A 21849-nucleotide genomic window follows, 5' to 3' on the forward strand; every position below is an offset into this window, starting at 1 on the left:
TCATCAGAGCCTTCCTCCGACTCCAGAACTGGCCCAAGTTCCTCCCCAACCTCCTCCTCATCTGAGTCTGTCACCAGCTCTGCTGGCAGCTGGCGGGCCACAACAGTTCCAAAGAGCAGAGAAGTCTGTTCCAGAATGTAATGTTCTCCTGGATCCCACCAGCAGAAATTCCTTGGCTGATGGGATCTGCAGTACCTCCACCACCACCACCACTCCATGTCAGCATGAGTGGGACAGGCCAATTGTATTTTCCTGGTGTCTTAAAGTCAACAGAAATGTTGATGTCTCCTGCCCATTTGTTACCATCTCCCATAATGCCCGCCAAATCAGGAGGACAATTTGTATCGCTGCATCCAAAGCTATTTGAATTCTAACAAAAGTGCTACTTGCCAAGGGCTTGCACCTTGGTCATAGCTCATTAGTGTAGTCATGCATTGGTGGGAAAGCAGGATGATGAGCCACAGCCTCATTACATGTGCAAAATACATGTGGAACAGAAAAGTACTGTGACATTTCAGGGAGAAGTTCTTTTCACAAAGGATTTGCAGACTGAATCAGCCGACCTTCCTAGATGGTCTTTTCTGCTCCATTTAGATTTTGTGGGTACAACATGAGGCTTAATGAGGCAGGTCACCAAGTCAGATGATTAGTGGTCATCTGGATTTTTGCAGCTCCACTTTATTAACCCTATCTATGAAAGATACAAGGGACGCAATAGCTCAATGGCTAAGACGCTGAGCTTGTTGATCAGAATGGTTGGCAGTTTGGTGGATTGAATCCCTAGCTCCGCGTAACGGAGTGAGCTCCTGTTACTTGTCCCAGCTTCTGCCAACCTAGCCATTTGAAAGCATGTAAAAATGCAAGTAGAAAAATAGGGATCGCTTTGGTGGGAGGGTAACAGAGTTCCGTGCGCCTTCGGCGTTGAGTCATGTCAGCCACATGACCACGGAGACATCTTCGGACAGTGCTGGCTCTTTGGCTTTGAAACAAAGATGAGCACCGCCCTCTAGAGTCAGGAACAATTAGCACATATGTGCGAGGGTAACCTTTTCCTTTTTATGAAAGATACAAAGTATTTGTGTTCCCAGATTCTGGATTGATCCGGATAGATCTGATGCCATCGACTTCTTGGTAATAAGAAGCTTTTGAACAGGGAATCAGCAAGATATAGCATGGAAGTCAAGCCGGTTGTAACTGTAATTCTTAAATGTGCTAATAAATATTTGGCAGGCATCCAGAAGTGGAGGAATGGTTAATAAACAACAGGGAATTGTTGAGGAAATTAGCAGATACTATCCTGACATATTTGTAAGATGTGACATCCCATTAACATCTTAAAGGTCATGAGAAGGTCTGAGTAGTCACATCACTGATCCAATTGGAAACCTGTGATGTTCTGAGCATTGCTAAATTAAAGTTCCCAGCATCCCTGCTTTATTGATTATGCTGTCTGGATTTGATGGACATTGAAGTTCAGAACATCTGGAAGGCTTCAACTTGCTTTTCCCTGGTCCACATTGGCTATTGCTTTCCAGAGATAAGACCTTATGGATACAATTGGGTATCTGCTACATATAGACTATGGAAAACCCTAGGCCAGGGGTGTCAAACTCAAGGCCCGGAGGTCGACTTGGAAACAGTGGAGGACTGGCCCACGGTACCCCTGCCAGCAAAAATGGAGCTCGGAAGGCCCACCCGTGGCCCTCCGAGCTCTATTTTTGCTGGTAGAGGGTTGCAAGAGCAATTGGCAGCCGAAAACAGAGCTCAGGATCCCATTTTCGCTGGGAGTGTGCTCGGGCCACTGCAGGCATCCCTAATATGAGTGACATCGAGCTGGCCATGCCCATCCCAGCCTACCAAGGTCAAACATAACCCTCAGTGAAATCGAGTTTGACACTCCTGCCCTAGACCCACATCCTGCCTCTATAATTGAAACTCTATGCCCCCAGCTGCTAAGTCTGATTCTAAGATGGATCAATTAGGCAGGTTGCACACTGCATTCAGTTTTGTATGCTTGCAATTTAGGGGTTGCTAATCCCTCAGGAGCTAAGACACTGAGCTTGTCAATCAGACAGCTTGGCAGTTCGGCAGTTCGAATCCTTAGCGCCGTGTAACGGAGTGAGCCCCCGTTACTTATCCCAGCTTCTGCCAATCTAGCAGTTCGAAAGCATGTAAAAATGCAAGTAGAAAAATAGGAACCCCCTTTGGTGGGAAGATAACAGTGTTCCGTGCGCCTTCGGCATTTAGTCATGCCAGACACATGACCACGGAGACATCTTTGGACAGTGCTGGATCTTTGGCTTTGAAACTGAGATGAGCACCGTCCCCTAGAGTCGGGAACGAGTAGCACATATGTGCGAGGGGGACCTTTACTTTTAATCAGCTTGAGGGCCAAGCTACCTTACCAAAATCCTAAAGCTTCCTGTCATCTAGTCGCTGGCAGACCTCATTTCTAGTTTCTGAGACCTCATTGGCCTTTGATCCAAGTGTTTGCCAGCCATAAGAAGTGGCTTTGTGTGATTTACAACAGAAGCCGAGGTTCTGAGAGACTTTAATTCCATCTGATGTTCATGCAGAACTGGTACATTTAGATATGGTTCTTATAATAAGTCATGACACTTCTTTTTGAGGCCTTTTCTCCTAGTCCTAAATATATCCAGTTCTTTTCCTTCCTAGCTTATTGGTCCTTTTCGGAGGATAACTTGAATTTATTCAGTAGGAAATATATATATCTATTTCAAATATATATCTGGATCTTTCATGTATATTTTCTCCTTCCCTTCCATCTCTCTCCCTCTGCTTGTCTCTTTTGCCTGTTTATTTCTGGTGCCTCAGGACTACAGAACAAGTGAAATTTCTCTGTTTTCTGTTGTAAGTACTCTTCTCCCCACCTGCTTTTCTTTTCTTTTCTTTTTATTCCTTTTCTGGAAGGTTTGGAAGTTCTCTCTGTTTCTCCTTCTCTGGTTTTCCCTCTGTTTGCATGTTGCTTTTTCACCACCACCCCTTGTCTCTTTTCTTTAAAAAAACGAGCGTGTTGTCCTTGGCCTCCATTTCAAAGGCACGATTTTATCTGGCAGCTTTGCTTCCCAGCGGAACAAGTAGCGGGAGAGAGGAGGAGTCTGCTTGCTATTGATGGCATTGGCGGTCTTGGATAGCAGTAATAATGTTTGATTTGATCTGCTGTGGATGGCATGCTTATTTGCAGTGGGTGTCTGTGCCTTCCAAATGATCCTGGCTTGTGGTGTCTCCTTGCAGCCTCCCAAATCAGGGCTCCTCTCTGGTAACCCAGTTTCAGGTTGCTGTCAAGAAAATTATATGGAAGCTCAATTGACAAAAGAATTTGCAGTAACTGTTTCAGAATGGGGGTGAGAAGAATGGAATTAGAATTATAGAATAGCATAGAATTAGCATAGCATAGCATTAGAATTAATTAGCAAATTAGTTAGATTAGAAGTAATTAGAATTAGAATAGAATTTGTATTAGAATTAATACTAACTAGCATTAATTAATTATTAGCATTAATACTAATTAGAATTAATATTAGGGTCTCCTGCTTGAGCGGGGGATTGGGCTAGATGACCTATAAAGTCCCTTCCAATTCTGTTAATCTGTTAAATTAGGAATAGAATAGAATAGAATTGGATTGGAATGGAATGGAATGGAATAAAAATGCAGTGGAATGGAAAATGGAATGGAACGGAATGGAAGATGGAATGGAACGGAATAGGACACAGAACAGAACATAAATTTTTATTGGACACACAAGGAATTTGTCTCTGGTGCATAAGCTCTCAAATGTACAAAACCAAAAAAAGTGATGGGTCATGGCCACATAGGTGTTCAGCAGAGGGATGGCATGGAGGTGGGGAGAACTATCTTTGGGTCTAGTTGTTTCAGCATGCAATGCCCTATAAGGTGGTCCTAAGGGGAGAAGTTGAAACACTTTATATCCAGGATTTGAGGGGTCTGTAGATACCTAACAACCAATCTTGATCGTTCTTCAAAAACTAAGCAGGATCAGACTTGGTTTATTACTGGATAGGGTACCCTAGAAAGTCCAGAGCTTCTGGCCTAGACATAGGAGTTGGGGGTAGTAGAACTCTTATTCCAGGGAAGGCAACAGCAAGCAATTCAGGAGTGAAATTCAGCAGGTTCTGACAGGTTCTGGAGAACCGGTAGCAGAAATTTTGAGTAGTTAGGCGAACTGGCAAATACCACCTCTGGCTTGCCCCAAAATAGGGTGGGAATGGAGAGTTTGCAGTATCCTTCCCCTGCCACGCCCACCAAGCCACGCCCACAGAACCAGTAGTAAAAAAATTGAATTTTACCACTGAAGCAATTCCTGTATTGTTGCTGAAAAAACTGCATAGATGTGTTTGTGTAAGTACCGCAAGCTTAGCTGATTCTCAAGAATTTGTAGGAGTGTCAACACATCTTCAGATATAACAAACATCTGGATTATCTCATGGGTACCACACAAGATTTGGAGACTGGGGGCCTCGGAATAGGGGGGGAAGGCAGATTCAGTCAATTCTTGTCTCAAGAACCTGTATTGCCATCCCACGCCTGTGGGGGCACCACAGCAGTTCTAAGTGCAAGGACCTGTTGTAAGTCAATTTGTTCAGCAGTGTCATAACTTTGAATGGTCGCTAAATGAATGTTCGTAAGTTGAGGACTGCATGTATTCGTCCTGGGAAATAGGAAAGGGTGAGAATTTTTTTTCAAAATAACCCTGCCTTGATTTTGTTTAGTATAAGATGAAAAAAAAACACTTTGATAGTCATTCAAGATTTTGTTATTCTACCCCACAATAAAAAGGCTTTACTGGAGTCATTGCAGAGGTGATATTCAGCCGGTTCTGACCGGTTCTAGTGAACCGGTAGTGGAAATTTTGAGTACTTTGGAGAATGGGCAAATACCGCCTCTGGCTGGCCCCGACCCTGATCTATTCGCTGCTTTGCGAGTCCTAGTTGATCGGCTGGATGTTCTTTTGTTGCCCTGCACAGGAGAACAGAACTGGAAAGCTAGTTAGTGGGGTGGAAAGGGAATGGGGATTTTGCAGTATCCTTCCCCCAGGAGTGGGGAGGGAACTGGGTTTTGCCGTATCCTTCCCCCCCAGGAGTGGGGTGGGAATGGGGATTTTGCAATATCCTTCCCCTAGAAATAGGGAGGGAACAGATTTTGCAGTATCCTTCCCCCCCAGGAGTGGGGAGGGAATGGAGATTTTGCAGTATCCTTCCCCCAGGAGTGGGGAAGGAATGGGGATTTTGCAGTATCCTTCCCCCAGGAGACTCTGTCTCTCTCTCTCTCTCCCTCCCTCCCTCTCTCTCTCTCTCTCTCTCTCTCTCTCTCTCTCTCACACACACACACACACACACACACACACACACACTCAGTCTACTCTCACTCCCCTTTCTCTTTCTCTCTTTCACTCTGGCTCTCTCTTCCACTCTTTATTTCACACTGTCTCTGTCTCTTCTCTTTCTTTCACTCTGTTTCTGTCTCTTCACTCTCTTCTCTTTTTCTTTCTCTTTCACTCCCTCTTTCTCACACACACACACTTTTTTCTCTCTTTCCCTTTCTTTCTCTCTTTCACTGTCTCTCTTTTCCACTCTCTTTCTTTCACTCTCTGTCTCTATGACTCTGTCTCTCTCTGTCTCTCGTCTCTCTTTCACTCTCTCACTCTCTTCTCTCTTTTTCTCTTTCAATCTCTTTCACACTCTCTCTCTCTTTTTCTCTTTTTTTCTCTCTCTGTCTCTCTGTGTGTGTCTCTCTCTTCTCTTTTTCTCTTTTTCTTTCTCTTTTTTATTCTGTCCCTCTCTCCTCTCTTTACTTTCACTCTTTCACTGACTCTCTTCTCTTTTTCTTTCTTTTTCTCTTTCACTTTCTGTCTCTCACTCTGTCTCTCTTTCAAACTCTGTCTCCCACTGTCCCTCCCCCCCTCTTAAAATAAATGGGCTGTCTTAGGCTTTCTGAGAACGTGGCAATAGAAGCACACATATTTGCCTTAATTTTCCTTTCAGCAAGGTATGTCTGGATGCACGCATGTGTAGAATCATTCTAAACTCCAGGTTATTTTCATTGGGGTTTAGAATTCGCCGTGTAAGCCAAATCCCAGTTCCACGCTGGCTTTTGCCCCCTGCTTATTAATTAAGTTATCCACCGTTTTGTTACTTAGGCATTGTTGGAGGGAAACCACGAACAAGCTCTTTAAAGACCCTTGAAGTGAGGGGGGGGTAAAAGATCAAATCTTGCTGTGGTGGTTTATTTCACGGCTTCGTCTTAATTGGTTGCTTCTCTCTTGGAGTCCAGAGCACAGTTGTTTGCGAGAGAATTCCCATTCAGCTCAAAGGGTTGTGATGATAGCTTTATTAGTTAGCCTGAATGTAGTGCTTGGATTGCAAGAAATCACACAGGCGATTTAATCCTAAAGGGCCCCTTTGCAAATGGAATTGTGATTACAAGGTCATTCTGCTTGCACTCTGTAGCTGCACAGGCTGCGTTCCTTAGATGACCATAACACGAACCAGCACAGGCTATTAGGATAAAAGCTAGCCAGCAGCTAAAGGCTTCATTTTGCTTTTAACTACTTTCTTCCCCGCCAATTAATTTGATGGAGATGAAGGATGGCAACTGGAATAATTGTTCTATTTATTTAGCGTTTGCTGGTCTTTGATCTGCAGTGGTAGGGGGCAGAAAGTAGGGTTGGGGGCAGGCTGGTTCTTGCAAATCTTCGTACATTTCTTTGTTTAGGTGAAAGAGATTGAATAATTTTACTACGCCAGTCCAGAGCTTTGGCAAATTGTGAATTTGGAGGATGTGGGCACAGGCTCAAAATGGCTGCTGGGGTAGTCTGTTGACAACAGGGCTGCTGTAATTGAATATAACCAGGGATGAAATCCAGCAAGTTCTGACAGGTTCTGGAGAACCAGTAGCAGAAATTTTGAGTAGTTTGGAGAACTGGCAGATGCCACCAGAGTGGGGTGGGAATGGAGATTTTGCAGTATTCCTCCCCTTCCATGCCCACCAAGCCACACCCACAGAACCGGTAGTAAAAAAAAAAGAATTTTCACACTGATTACAATCAGTTGCAAACCATCAACTTATCACAGGGGGTCCTTGACTTACAACCACAATTGAGCCCAACATTTCTGTTGCTAAGTATGACCTTTGTTAAGTGAATTTTTGCTCCATTTTACGGCCTTGCCACCGTTGTTAAGTGAATCACTGCAGTTGTTAAGTAAGTAACATGGTTAAGTGAATCTCACTGCTCCATTGACTTGGCTTGTCAGAGGGTCACAGAAGGGGATGGCGTGACTCCAAGAGGCTGCAACTGTCATAATTATACACCCGTCACCAAGGGTCTTGTCGCGTGACCATAGGGATGCTGCAACGGACATTAAATGTGAAAAACGGTCACAAGTCACTTTTTTCAGTGCCGTTGTAATTTCAGTTACTAAATCAACTGTTGTAAGTTGAGGACTACCTGTAATTGGCTAACTGCCACCCATTCTAGATCCCTCAGCACTTGCACCCACATTTGTTGTGTCTAGGGAATGGGTCTGGATATCCTGTATTGGCAATATGTCTTTCGCCTTGGAGGACTTGCTCAAAAGCCTTTTAGTGTTGGTTATTTCAAACCAAGATGACCATTCAGGAAATATTGGAGGGGAATGGCTGGTGACTTTGTTTCCCCACTGAACGTAGCAAATTCAGGATTCGCCCTTTGTTTTGCTTCAGTCCCTCCCTCTCTGGCTGTGTGTGTGTGTCTCTTCTCCCTTGCTTGCTCTCCTCTTTCCATGGGGAAACCAGAAAATCTGACCCTAACTGCTACACCTTTTTTTTTCTTTACAGGAGTGGCTGCAAGGTGAGAAAGTATGAAACTCATTCCTTGGCCCTGGATGCTTGCGCTCAGGTAAAGGTTTATTTATTTATTTATTTTATTTATTTATTAGACTTATATACCGCTTCATAGGGCTTTCAGCCCTCTCTAAGCGGTTTACAATTTTTTTTAGCAAATTGAGTCAGCAACTTGCCCCCACAGTCCGGGTCCACATTTCACCCACCTCGGAAGGATGGAACGCTGAGTCGACCTTGAGCCGGTGAGATTTGAACCGCTGAACTGCAGATCACAGTCAGCTAAAGTGGCCTGCAGTACTGCACCCTAACCACTGCGCCACCTCGGTGTTCCGTTGCTCCCTCTTACACCAGGGCTGACCTTGTCTCGGAGGCGAAGAGCCAATGTATGGTGGCTGATTGTGGGCACAACCAGCTAGGAACCAACTTGCCAGTCTCAGAGCTTGGCATCATAGGTTTTCCTGAAGATGAGATTGTGGGCATCCATCAGTGGCTGGTATGATGAGCCAGAGAGGCTAGGTTGAAAAACTTCAACCAACTTTCCCGAACTTCTTCCTTTATTACCTAAAACTGCTTATTGGGTAGTCTCATTGAACTCCACTGCCCCATTGTTATAAGTCTCATCCTGCAGCACCATTGTAACTTTCAACTGCTGCTGAATCAATGGTCATAACTCAAGGTCTACCTGTATTGTGTTGTTGTTAGTTGTGAAGTCATGTCCAACCCATCGTGACCCCATTGACAATGTTCCTCCAGGCCTTCTTGTCCTCTACCATCCTCTGGAATCCATTCAAGCTCACGCCGACTGCTTCAGTGACTCCATCCAGCCACCTCGTTCTCTGCCTTCTTCTTTTGCCCTCCATCGTTCCCAGCATTAGGCTCTTCTCCAGGGACTCCTTCCTTCTCATTAGGTGGCCAAAGTATTTGAGTTTCCTCTTCAGGATCTGGCCTTCTAAAGAGCAGTCAGGGTTGATCTCCTCTTAGACTGACCAGTTGCAGTCCAAGGGACTCGCAGGAGTCTCTCCAGCACCCTAGTTCAAAAGCCTCCATTCTTTAGCGCTCAGCCTTCCTTATGGTCCAACTTTCACAGCCATCCATTGCAACTGGGAAAGTCATAGCCTTGACTATACTCACTTTTGTTGACAGGGTGATGTCTCTGCTTTTTAGTTGCTGTCTATATTATGTCTATTATGCACCAGACAGCATATCTGTATTGTAAAACAGTACAATTGAATGAGTGAACACACTGAGTCAGATATACAGTGATCCTGTGTGATCTGCATCTACATCTGTAGTTATATTGTTGGTTGCAGTCAATGTTACCTACATGTCTTTGCTGGGTTAGATATTTGAAAATCATTAAAGTAAGTTGCAAATTGTTCAAACAGCATTCATTCAATTTTTATTCCTCCCATCTCCTCTACAATGTGGGGCATTAAAGTGAGCATTAAAACTCAACAATCAGGAATGTTGAAACAGCAAATAATTAGAACAGAGAGTAATTACCAAGGGGAGAATTCTGGCATATCCTGGGGGTAATGGAGCAATTTTTAATTTCTTACTTTGAGTTGAGGATCAAACTAGGGATTGTTGTTGCTGAGATGGTTGTGCGAAATAACCGAATCTTATGTTGTGGGAATAGTGACATTATTGGAGACCAGGAAAAGGGTAACTGAGTCAAGCAGTTAAAGCCAGTTTAAAATAGCTTAAAAATATTAAAAACACTCCCATGTTTGAAAAGGTGGGCAAGTATGTGTATTTCTGTTCACTAGCCTTGTTGTAGGAGATGACCAGGCTGAATCTGAGGGCGGGATCAAGTGCACCATAAGTCTCAAATCCCTTTGTGCCCATAAGCGATCTAAGTACAAGCCCAGCTTGAAGTCTGTTGACTAAACTTGTATACATTGGAACAGCCTTGGCTTCTGGTTTGTTTGCCTAGTTTCATATAGCATGTAAACGAAGTTACTGTTCTGACCGAGGCTTCTCAAGAGCCTGAAGCAAACTCTTAGTCCTGACAAAAATCCCTTTTATTAATTTACTGTAAATTCTGTTCATTCACATCCAGCAAAGTCTTTCAAGGGAGGATTTACGGTCACAGACCTTATCTGGCTTGGAGAACTGCCAGGTCGATATCCGCAAAACTTGGCAAGGAGTCTTGGAGAGTCACGAACCAATGAAGCGAACTAATTGTCTCCTGCAAACCCCACTCCCCTTTTGCTCCTCTTTTACTTCCTCTGGGAGGGGCCACTCATTGTCCACCTGTGGACTCACTCCCAAGTCAACCTCTTTTCTTTAGCTGTTCCCTTCCTCTGGCAACTCTGCGCATGCGCACACTGGGAACAGGCTCCAGTTGTTCCCCTGCCTCACTGATGTCCGACTCCGAAGGCAGCTGATAACTGGCATACAGATGTGCCCCCCCTCTCTGTCTCCAACACAGAGCCCTCCTCAGAGCCTTCCCCAGACTCCAGGACTGGCCCATGTTCCTCCCCGACCTCCTCACTGTCCGAATCTGCTGCCAGCTCCACTGGCTGCTGGTGGGCCACAACAGTTATAGCATTTGCAGCAGGAGAAAGCTTGGGGTGGAAGCTACCTTAAGTTTTCCTTCCAATACTTGCTGCAGCCAATAGGGACACCTCCAGATATGTGAACTTCAACCCCATAGATTCTCTAGCCAGCATGGCTGTTGCTGAGAATGCTGGGAGTCCCACAGCTGGAGGGTGCTGGGGTTGAGGATAGCAGGGCTTTTGAGATGTGGACCGCCCACCTCAGGGGCATCAAACTCGATTTTATTGAGGGCCGCATCAGGATTGTGTTTGACCTTGGAGGCCCAGGGGGCGCATGGGGCATGGTGGGCGTGGCTGAGGATGTGGCCATGGTGGGTGTGGCATAGAACCCGTATTGGAGAAACCTGTGGTGCTAAGGCAGGACTTCCCTGAGACCCTCCCTCACTTTCATTATAATCTTCCTTCCTTTCTTTTTCCTTCCCTCTTCAATCGCCTCCTTCCTTCCCCTTTCCTTCTTTTTCCTTCTTTGCTCTTTTCCCATCTTTCCTTCTTTTTCTTTCCCTTTCTCCTTTCCTGTCCCTTCTTGCATCCTGAAATGCAAAAGGGGAAACAACAAAAAAGCCAACACAGCTGCATCAACAGAGGGATAGAATCAAGATCACCTGAAGTGTTAATACCACTTTATAAGGCCTTGGTAAGGCCACACTTGGAATACTGCATTCAGTTTTGGTCGCCACGATGTAGAAAAGATGGGGAGACTCTAGAAAGAGTGCAGAGAAGAGCAACAAAGAGGATTAGGAGCCTGGAGGCTAAAACATGAAGAACGGTTGCAGGAACTGGGTATGTCTAGTTTAATAAAAAGAAGGACTAGGGGAGACATGATAGCAATGTTCCAATATCTCAGGGGTTGCCACAAAGAAGAGGGAGTGAAACTATTCTCCAAAGCACCTGAGGATAGAACAAGAAGCAATGGGTGGAAACTAATCAAGAAGAAAAGCAACTTGGAATGGAGGATAAATTTCCTGACAGTTAGAAAAATTAATCAGTGGAACAACTTGCCTCCAAAAGTTGTGAACTCCCAACTGGAAGTTTTTAAGAAGATAGCAATAGCAATAGCAGTAGACTTATATACCGCTTCATAGGCCTTCAGGCCTCTCTAAGCGGTTTACAGAGAGTCAGCATATTGCCCCCAACAATCTGGGTCCTCATTTTACCCACCTCGGAAGGATGGAAGGCTGAGTCAACCCTGAGCCGGTGAGATTTGAACCGCTGACCTGCTGATCTAGCAGTAGCCTGCAGTGCTGCATTTAACCACTGCGCCACCTTGGCTCTTGGATAGACATTTGTCTGAAACAGTATAGGGTTTCCTGCCTAGGCAGGGGGTTGGACTAGAAGACCTCCAAGGTCCCTTCCAACTCTGCTATTGTATGGTATGAGCCAAGGAACTATTTCTCTGTTTGTTTTGCTTTCAGTTTGTTTTTCTAGCCTTCTGCCAGAGAAAGTGGGGTTCCGTTTTCGCTGGTCCTTTGCTATTTCCAGGCAGCTAAGCACCCCACAGGCTGGTTCCAGCCCCTGGGCCTTGAGTCTGTCACCCCTGGTCTATGTTATTATGTTCTTATTAACTTACGATGGGTATGCATTTCAGATTTGATCATTCTCAGTTTAACCGCCTTCTTGTTTACATAGTAATATATATATAGCCTTTATTGTCATTGTACAAAATAAATATAACGAAATTGGTTTTGTTACATAGGATGAAGAGGAGGCAGCCCTTATTTCCAAAATCCCAGATCTTCCCAGTCGGGATGGGCATGCTACCGATGAAGAGAAGCTGGCTTCCACCGGTCAGAAGCCAGCTGAATTGGAGGTAAAAGGTGAGCCCGAGGAAGACCTGGAATATTTTGAGTGTTCCAATGTGACCGTGTCTACCATAAATCATACGTTTTCATCCCCAGTAGAAGGTATGAAAGCTCCTCTCATTATTTTATCTCTCTCTTGCTTTAATAATAGTAGTTAGTAATAAGAATACTGTATTTTTCGGAGTGTAAGATGCACCTTTTCCCCCCAAAAAAGAGGTTGAAAATTTGGGTGCGTCTTATACACTGAGTACAGCAATTTTGGCCTCCCGAAACCCTGCCCTCTTTGCAAAAATGGATGTGCAGAGGGATGGGAGGCCTGCAAAGTGCTCCTGGGGGTTGGGGAGGGCAAAAACAAATGAAAACCGGGCTTTTTTGCCCAGCCCCCAGGAGCACTCTACAAGCCTCCCAAAGCGTATGCATGCCCTGTTTTTGTTTTTTTGCAAAAAATGGGCCATTTTTGTGAAAAATGGGGCATTTTTTTGCCGTCCCCTGCCCCCAGGAGCACTTTGCAGGCCTCTCAAACTCTCTGCATGCCCTGTTTTGCAGAGTGCAAAAACTTTAAAAAAAATAACCTCTTCAAAATCTTGGTACGTCTTATACTCTCGTGTGTCTTATAGTCCGAAAAATACGGTAGTATTTCCTCTTATCTGCCTTCCAGATGTGCTGAACCAATGACTCCCATCGCTGGTAGCCGAGTCATTGGCTATCAGCAAGGAAAGTCTGCAAAGTCTAGACCAACACATCTGGAGGACAGATGCTGCAGGAGACTACTGTATTTCAATAATGGTTACATTTTGGGAAGGGTTTCAGTTGCAGAGTGGATTTTTTTTCCTGAGTCATCATAAATGTCTTTTTAAGAAAACATATGTAGAGTTTGGATTCACTGAATGTGTCTATTGCCAATGCCTCTTGACTGGATAAAGGTAAAAGGTAAAGGTTCCACTCACACATATGTGCTAGTCATTCCTGACTCTAGGGGGCAGTGCTCATCTCTGTTTAAAAGCAGAAGAGCCAGTGCTATCTGAAGACATCTCCGTGGTCATGTAGCCAGCATGACTAAATGCCAAAGGCGCATGAAAAGCCACTACCTTTCCACAAAAGTGGTCCCTGTTTTTCTACTTGCATTTTTACATGCTTTCGAACTGCTAGGTTGGCAGAAGCTGAGACAAGTAATGGGAGCTCACTCTGTTATGCGATGCTAGGGATTCGAACGGCCCAACTGCTGACTTTTCTGATCGACAAGCTTAGCCCTTGAGCCACGTCATCCCTTGAGCGTGACCCGTCAAAACCGCGGAGGACAAAATCGCGCTCGACGAAAGCGCACATGTGACGTCATCACAGCGCGACGAAAAAAATTAAAAATTGAAATTAAAATTAAAGCAATCCGATTCACATAAAGGTAAGGGTTAGGTTAAGGGTTAGGGTTAGGGTTAGAGCGTTAGCGTTAGGTTTAGCGTTAGGTTAAGGGTTAGCGTTAGGTTTAGCGTTACGTTAACGGTTAGGTTTAGGCTTAGATTTAGGGTTAGGTTAAGGGTTAGGTTTAGGGTTAGGTTTAGGGTTAGGTTTGGGGGGGTTAGGGTAAGGTTTTAGCTTTATTTTTACATTTTTCGATCACAGCGCGATGTTTTCGTCGCGCTGTGATGACGTCAAATGCGCGCTTTCGTCGAGTGCGATTTTGTCCTCCGCGATTTTGTGGTGGAACCCCCTTGAGTGGGTAGAGGTTCCCTAATTGAGAGATATTGGCATGTCAGTGGGCATACACACCTTTTTGAGATCTGGAAAACCTGCATCAATATGAATATAGATGTAAAACCTATTAAAGAGACCCAAAGGTGCTTCTTTTCTTGTCATTCTTTGAAGATGTTTCGCTTCTCATCCAAGAAGCATCTTCGGCTCTGACTGGATGGTGGGGAATGGGAGGATTTATATTCCTTGCAGTACAGCTGGTTAAAAAGGATGCAAATGACCAGCTGTCTGCAAGGAATATATGTCTATATAAATATACTTCCTTTTTTCCAAGGCTGTTTGTAACCTTTGAACCTTTGTGAAATGAAGAGTCATAAGTCAAGAAGAGAGGAGAAAGACAAGATACATTCATCAAGAAGATACAACACTTAATGATAGTCATAGGGTACAAATAAGCAATCAGGAAACAATATCAATATAAATCATAAGGATACAAGCAACAAAGTTACAGTCCTACAGTCATAAGTGGGAGGAGATGGGTGATAGGAAAGATGAGAAGACTAATAGTAATAGTAATGCAGCCTTAGTGAATGGTTTGACAGTGGTGAGGAAATCATTTGTTTAGCAGAGTGATAGCGTTCGGGGGGAAAACTGTCCTTGTGTCTAGTTGTTCTGCTGTGCAGTGCTCCATAGCATCGCTTTGAGGGTAGAAGTTGAAACAATTTATGTCCAGGATGTGAGGGGTTCGTAATTATTTTCACAGCCCTCTTTTTGACTTGTGCAGTGGTCAAGTCGATGGAAGGCAAGTTGGCAGCAATTGTTTTTTTCTGCCATTCTAATTATCCTCTGAAGTCCGTGTCTGTCTTGTTGGGTTGCAGAACCAATAACAGATAACATTCTTTGCAGATAATATTCTGCAGAGAACAGAGGGACATTCTTGGGCTGCTTCCCAGCAGACCGTCTTGCATTTCAAAAGGTGCCTTCCTCCTGCTTGTTCAGCTGATATGAATAAAAGGAGTTATGTGGGGCAGCTCTGCTCAGTCAACTTTGTCTAGGGTGAGGCTGGCATTCTTGTCAATCAAGGGGAGCAAACAGCTGCTGCGGACAAAGATCGGCAGGGTGGGGCATCTCGGTCAACGGAGCAGCTGGGAGAATGGACAATGTGACCACAATTTTTTTCCCCCTGTAGGAACAGTCTGGTGGGATTGTGCTCAAGTGTGCCTCATTTTCAATCTTCCCTCTTTTTTTCTCCACATGTGAAATTTGCAGAAAACCTGATTCGTGGTCCTATGGAATTGTTGTTGTTGCTTGAAGGACAAACATCAAACAGTGGTGTCGTGCTGGTTTTTTTGTTCCACCGCTTGTGGTAATGATCTGTCTAGAACAGGGGTGTCCAACTCGATTTCATTGAGGCCTGCATCAGGGTTGTTTTTGACCTCGGGGGGGGGGGGAGTTGGCATGACCAGGGTGGGGGTGGCCAGCTCAACGTCACTCGTGTCGGGGATGCCTGTGGTGGCCCGAATGTTCTGCCAGCGAAGATGGGCTCCTGAGCTCCGTTTTCTGCTGTGACGGCCTCCTGCAACCTTCTCCCAGTGAAAATGGAGCTCCATTTTTGCTGGCAAAGGCACCACTCTGCTGTTTCCAGGGTGGCCCCACGGGGGAGATTAAAGCAGTGTTTCTCAACCTTGGCCACTTGAAGATGTCTGGACTTCAACTCCCAGAATTCCCCAGCCAGCATTCGCTGGCTGGGGAATTCTGGGAGTTGAAGTCCAGACATCTTCAAGTGGCCAAGGTTGAGAAACACTGGATTAAAGCAACCTGTGGGCCGGATCCAGAGCCTCGTGCCTTGAGTTTGACATCCCTGGTCTAAATAGAAGGTTTCCTAGATATACCTCATGATCGTTTCTGTAGAGTGATGTCCCTGGGTCTCTGAATTTGTATCATTTTCTACTGTCCCCCACCTCCATCTCATGGTTTAAGAAGATTCTGCCTGAAACTATACTGAATGCCACTTGGGGCATCCTGATCTTCATTCAGTGAATATCCTCCTTGAGTTTCATTTCACGTACTGTCATAGAGTTGCGCTTTGTATGGCTCTTTCTTAATATAGTTATTTCACCAGGAAGAACCTTGTTATCATAATGTATAATCGCCTCATGTTCTTTTGTTGTAGGCTCTGATAAAGAATCTTTGTGCAGACTGGAAGAGAAGAATAACTCCAGTGATATCTCAGTAAGCACAAGTATTGTTCTTATCCTCCATGTGCAAAATTGTGGGTCACTCTGCTAAATTCCATGCCAAGGATCTATTTTTACTACTATCTTACTACTAACTTACCTGTCTCAAGACTTACTATCTTTGCATGGAATACGAGAATGCATTGTAGTTGAATCATTGCCTTCACCTTAAATCAAATATAGTAATAGCACTTAAATACTGCTTCAGAGTTCTTTATGTCCCTCTCTAAGCAGTTTACACAGTCAGCCTATTGCCTCCAACAATTGGGCTCCTCATTTTACCCACCTCAGAAGGATGGAAGGCTGAGTCAACCTTGAGCTGGTCAGGATCAAACACCTGGAGTAAGCAGTGAGTTAGCCCTGAAGTACTGCATTCTTTATCACTGTGCCACCACAGCTCATAGATAGATAGATAGATAGATAGATAGATAGATAGATAGATAGATAGATAGATAGATAGATGATGCGATGGACGGATGGACGGATGGACGGATGGACGGACAGACACAGACAGACAGACATAAAGATATATAGCAATAGCACTTAGATTTATATACTGCTTCATGGTGCTTTTACAGCCCTCTCTAAGTGGTGTACAGAGTCAGCCTCTTGCTTCCCCAACAATCTGGGTCCTCATTTTACCCACCTTGGAAGGCTGAGTCGACCTTGAGCCTGGTAAGAATCAAACTGCCAAATTGCAGGCAGCCGCCAGTCAGCAGAAGTAGCCTGCAGAACTGCGCTCCTACCACTGCACCACCGTGGTTATTATATCGTGATGATGGTGTAAATGACCACAGTTATATTAGCTGTATAACGTTGTCTTTATGAAAATGATGTAGGTCACAATATACTTTGATCTGCTGCGTGCCAAGCCTGTGCATCGAGTTCTGGAAAACTGAAGAGTTTCCTATATAATAAAATTATAAAATCATAGTAAAATGATACAGTATTTTGCAAAAAAAAATAAAAAAATAGAGGAGAAAGTGGGAACTCTTTTCAGTAGGGTATTACATCCAATATTCCTAAAATATTTAAAAATCAAAGGTGCTTTCCTTTCATCTCTCATTTGGAAAATACTAACATGGGAACAAGCTCAAGATTTGAACCAAGATATAGAGAAAATGTACTACCTTTACAGAGACCTCTGCTGACAGCTGAGCTGCGCTGCAGCTAGAATAGAATAGAATAGTTGCTTATTAGCTGATTCCTAACACTGGAGAAATTGAATGGAAAGCAGCATGGGAAAAGAAATTGATCTCAGAAAAGCAACATCATTATTACTCTGATCCCAGTATTGCTTCTTTTGTCCCAGCCTATTTCTCCAGAGTATCCAACAAAAGATCACATGTTTGTTCTTAAGATAAATACTAAATGCAAATAGTACAACAAAAGAAACTGAGACTCTAGAAAAAGTGCACAGAAGAGCAACAATGATTATTAGGGGACTCAAAATTAAAACATACTGTATGAAGAACGGTTGAAGGAATTGGGTATGTCTAGTTTAATGAACTTTGAACTACGGTGCTGGAGAAGACTCCTGCAAGGCCAATCTAGCAGTTCGAAAGCACGTAAGAAATGCAAGTAGAAAAATAGGGACCCCCTTTGGTGGGACAGTAACAGCATTCCATGCGTCTTCGGCATTTAGTCATGCCGTCCACATGACCACAAGACGTCTTCAGACAGCACTGGCTCTTCGGCTTTGAAACAGAGATGGGCACCGCCCCCTAGAGTCAGGAACAACTAGCACATATGTGCAACTGGAACCTTTACCTTTACAGTAAAACTCTTGACAGAAGTTTCTTGGTTAGGTCTGTTTAACTCAGGGGTGTCAAACTTGAGGCCCGTGGGCTCCATATGGCTTGTGGGGCCAGCCTGGAAATATCAAAGGACTGGTCCGTTTTCAGCCTCCCTGGCCTCCAGCAGCACTCCAAAAACTGGGAAAGTGCTGCAGGAGGCCGTCCAGGCTGAAAATGGGGTGCAGGGGTACTGCAGGAGGCATCTGTCCCATCTCCCACCCCTACTCCACCCCAGCCTGCAGAGGAGAAGTACAGTGCTGATCCAGCCCTCAAAGAAATCCAGTTTGACACCCCGGGTTTAACTAGTGGTCCGGCAGGAAACCCGGTGGAACTTAGAAAGGGCTGATTGTATTCTGTTCTGACTCTTGTCTTTCTTTCCTCAGAGCAATCCTGAACTATGTTCAATGGAAAAGGCTCCTGGAAGTGCACCAGGCAGCCCAGGAAGAGGGGCTGAAAGCCCCCTGGATGCCATTTGCCTGAGTGAATCTGATAAGACAGCAGTTCTGACTCTGATCAGAGAAGAGGTAACATGGATCTTTGTAATTTGGGGGCTCTTCTCTAGACTGCGCAAAGTTTTTAAGGGGCGCATGGTCAACAGGCATTGGGAGAAGCAAAAGTGGTCCCTTTTTAGAAAGGAAAAACTCTTGTATGTTTCAGAGACTAACATGGTTTTTCCCCCACCCCCCCACCCCTGTTTGATTTGTTTTATTTACATTACTTTCCATTTCCATCAAACAGTGTGTGATCTGGGTACAGTTATTTGAACAGTCATAATCCACATATTTGTTGTTATATTCATCACAATAATGTTAATAGTAGAAGTATATATATAGTATAACTATATATTAATATAATTGCAATAATACATAACATATATAACATCTTCATCATCAACATGGCTTTTTTGAAGGTAGTCCCACACATTCTGGGTGCATCTATGAATGCATTGCATCTTTGCTCTGCTTCACTGGCCAAAGAATTGCAAGTGGCCTTTAATTGCAGGTTGGGACAAAAATGGAAATGGGTTTCGCCTAATCAATCTCAATCAGCTCATGAAATATTGTTACATTATTCCTGGTGGCTTTAAGGGCTCAGCGTTTTGGAGGGTATCTGTCAGGCGTGAAGAACCGGCACCAAATATTGTGTTCTAGTTAAGCTGATTTATTGCTCAGGCCTGTACATAAGAATTGAATCAACTGTCAGCACTAAATCAGTGTTGGACTTGGATGAGGACATAATGACTCCAGGCTGATTCCTCTCTTAACCCCACCTCTGTGTCTGCTGTTCCTTCTCCTACAGCAGTGATGGCTATCCTTTTTGTCCTCGTGTGCCGAAATTGCACGCACACATGCGACGGCGCGCGTGCATGTGCCCACACACATAATGCAATGCACCCAGCCTCCTGCACATGCACGTGTGACCCCCGCGCATGTGTGTGACTCCTGTACTTGCCCCATGCATGCATGAGACCCCACCGCGCTCGCCCCTTGCTTGCGCAAGACACCCGCAACCCCATTTTGGGCCAAGCAGGCCACCCTGAACCCTCCTGAAATAAAAAATGGGGCGCAGAGGGGTAGCACCGCACTCCCTGCACTCCCCCCTGCACATGCGCACATAACCACCTGAGCATACATACGCGTCTCCCACATGTGTGGCAGAGACCGAAAATCAGCTGGCTGGTGGGAGGCCTGCGCGTATGCGCAGTGGAGCTGCTCATATGCCTACAGAGCGGGCTCTACATGCCACCTGCGGCTTGCATGCCATAGGTAGACCATCACGGTCCTACAGTATCAAAGGGTGGAAAGGAGAATTGCATGCATCCCTAGGACTGGAATTGGAATATATTTATCTCAGAATAGAAGCTCTCCTTGGATTAGCAAGTCAACCATAGTTTTTGAATTGTTTTGAGATGACAAATATTTTGGGAACCTTGTCAGAACTCTTCAGGATTGGGGGAGATAACACTTACAAATATTTTAGAAACTTGACAACCTGCCCTACCCTGTCCTATAGAATTAGGATTTTCTAGTTCTCTGTTTCTTTATTTCAGACATCCTGACTCACTTTGACAATTGGGGAGAAGTCCCCCTTAGAACTGGGGCCGAAAATCAGTTCTTCTACCCTTGAGGACTGAAGGATGATGTCAAAATTAGCCAAATATATCAAAACTATTACCAGTTTGATAGTAATGGAGCCTGGGCCTATCCAATATCTTCTAGTTTTACCTGAGATGACTTACAATGTTCTGATACTTTTAATTAAGAAACGACCTCTGGTAAGAAACGATACCAGAGGAGGAATCTCATCATCTTGCAGACCTTCCCTAAGTAGGTGTGTCTGCCCATAAATTACATCATATATAGATATTCTGGAAAGATTTTAAAAAATAGTAGCCTGGCATTTTTGGCAAAAAATGCATCTCTTAATGTCCAAATATGTTGGAATTGCCACCAGATAGCTGGATCTTACTATCATATGTGGTGGACATACGTAGAAGCAAAAAAAAAATATTGGACATAAATAAAGACATGGGTGAAGAAGATGACAAAACAACGCATTGGGTTAAAGCCAGAAATATTTTTTTCTGGCGATTTTACCTGAAACTTATAATAAAGAGAATACCTATTTAATTATCCATGTATTAACTGCAGCTAGAATTGTGTTTGCACAACATTAGAAAAGTGAAGAGATTCCTGTTGATGAGAAGGTGATCAGGAAAATATTAGAATGTGCAGAAATGCATAGATTAACATTAATAATTAAGGAGAAAGAACAAACTGAATATTATATGAAATGGAGAGTATTTTATCAATTGTTAGAGGGAAAAAAGGAATTGGAAATAAGGGAAGAAGACTAAGGAAGAAGAGAAAATATGCTAAGATAGAGGTATAAACAAGATGATAACTATTAGTATTATGATGAGGAAAATAATTATGTTTAATGTTATTATTGTATTTTTATTAGAAGATATGTTAATAGGAAAATGAATAGGTTAATAATATTCAATTACTTAATATACTACAATTTTAAGATTAGAGAATTAATATTAATGTGAAGGATGTTGTAAATGTTGAAAGCTGTTTGTACATATTTGTACCCAGACAACACACTGTTTAAGGAAAGATTAAATGTTTATAGGTTGAAAAATAAAACAAAATATTTAAAGAAAAGAATATCCAACTAAACGTCAGGCAGAATCCACAGGTGTATTTGCAGGTGACAGAACTGAAATATCCCTGCATCACAATATGGTATCTCCTCCTACCCCCTCCTCTCAATAGCTTTCATCACATTTTCCCCAAAACTAATAGATGCATTTTATATTCATATTTTTAGATTATATCTAAGGAAATTGAAGCCAATGAATGGAAGAAAAAATACGAAGGAAGTCGACAGGAAGTTTTGGAAATGAGGTAAAACAATTCAGCAACTCTGGCTAACTCCATATAGTTCCAGATGGTTTACAACTGTGCAGCCACAGACTACTATGGAAACCTCATGTAGATTGGAAGACTCATTTATTAACTGAGTTAATAGAGACTATTAACCGAGCCACAATGGCACAGTGGTTAGAATGCAGTACTGCTTGCTACTTCTGCTGACTGCCGTCTGCCAGTAGTTTGGCCATTCGAATCTCACCAGACTCAAGGTTGACTCAACCTTCCATCCTTCTGAGGTGTGTAAAATGAGGACCCAGATTGTTGGGGGACATTAGACTGACTCTGTAAACGGTTTAGAGAGGACTGTAAAGCACGGTATAAGTCTTAAGTCCTGTTGCAAAACAAAGTGCTATTGAGATAGATAGATGGAACACGAGAATACATTGTAGTTGAATCATTTCCTTCACCTTAAATCAAATATAGCAATAGCTATAGTTATTGCTATTGGTGATATATTGAAGGATACTGC

At 43.7% G+C, this 21849-nt stretch overlaps 1 protein-coding gene across 3 annotated transcripts in view; it reads left to right on the forward strand.

The window, feature by feature from the left end:
• Positions 1-21849, forward strand: part of TACC1 (transforming acidic coiled-coil containing protein 1) — a 108047-nt gene that overhangs the window by 71912 nt on the left and 14286 nt on the right. For 2 of the 3 annotated variants that reach the window (XM_032229624.1, XM_032229626.1), the window contains exons 4-8: positions 7856-7916; positions 12116-12323; positions 16081-16139; positions 18324-18464; positions 21277-21353. In XM_032229624.1, coding sequence (XP_032085515.1) covers positions 7856-7916; positions 12116-12323; positions 16081-16139; positions 18324-18464; positions 21277-21353 — 546 coding nt within the window. The remainder of the gene's footprint in view (positions 1-7855; positions 7917-12115; positions 12324-16080; positions 16140-18323; positions 18465-21276; positions 21354-21849) is intronic. The other variant, XM_032229625.1, reaches the window with a different exon arrangement.

This window comes from Thamnophis elegans, chromosome 13 (assembly GCF_009769535.1).
Source record: "Thamnophis elegans isolate rThaEle1 chromosome 13, rThaEle1.pri, whole genome shotgun sequence".
In the NCBI taxonomy this organism is placed as follows: Eukaryota; Metazoa; Chordata; class Lepidosauria; order Squamata; family Colubridae; genus Thamnophis; species Thamnophis elegans.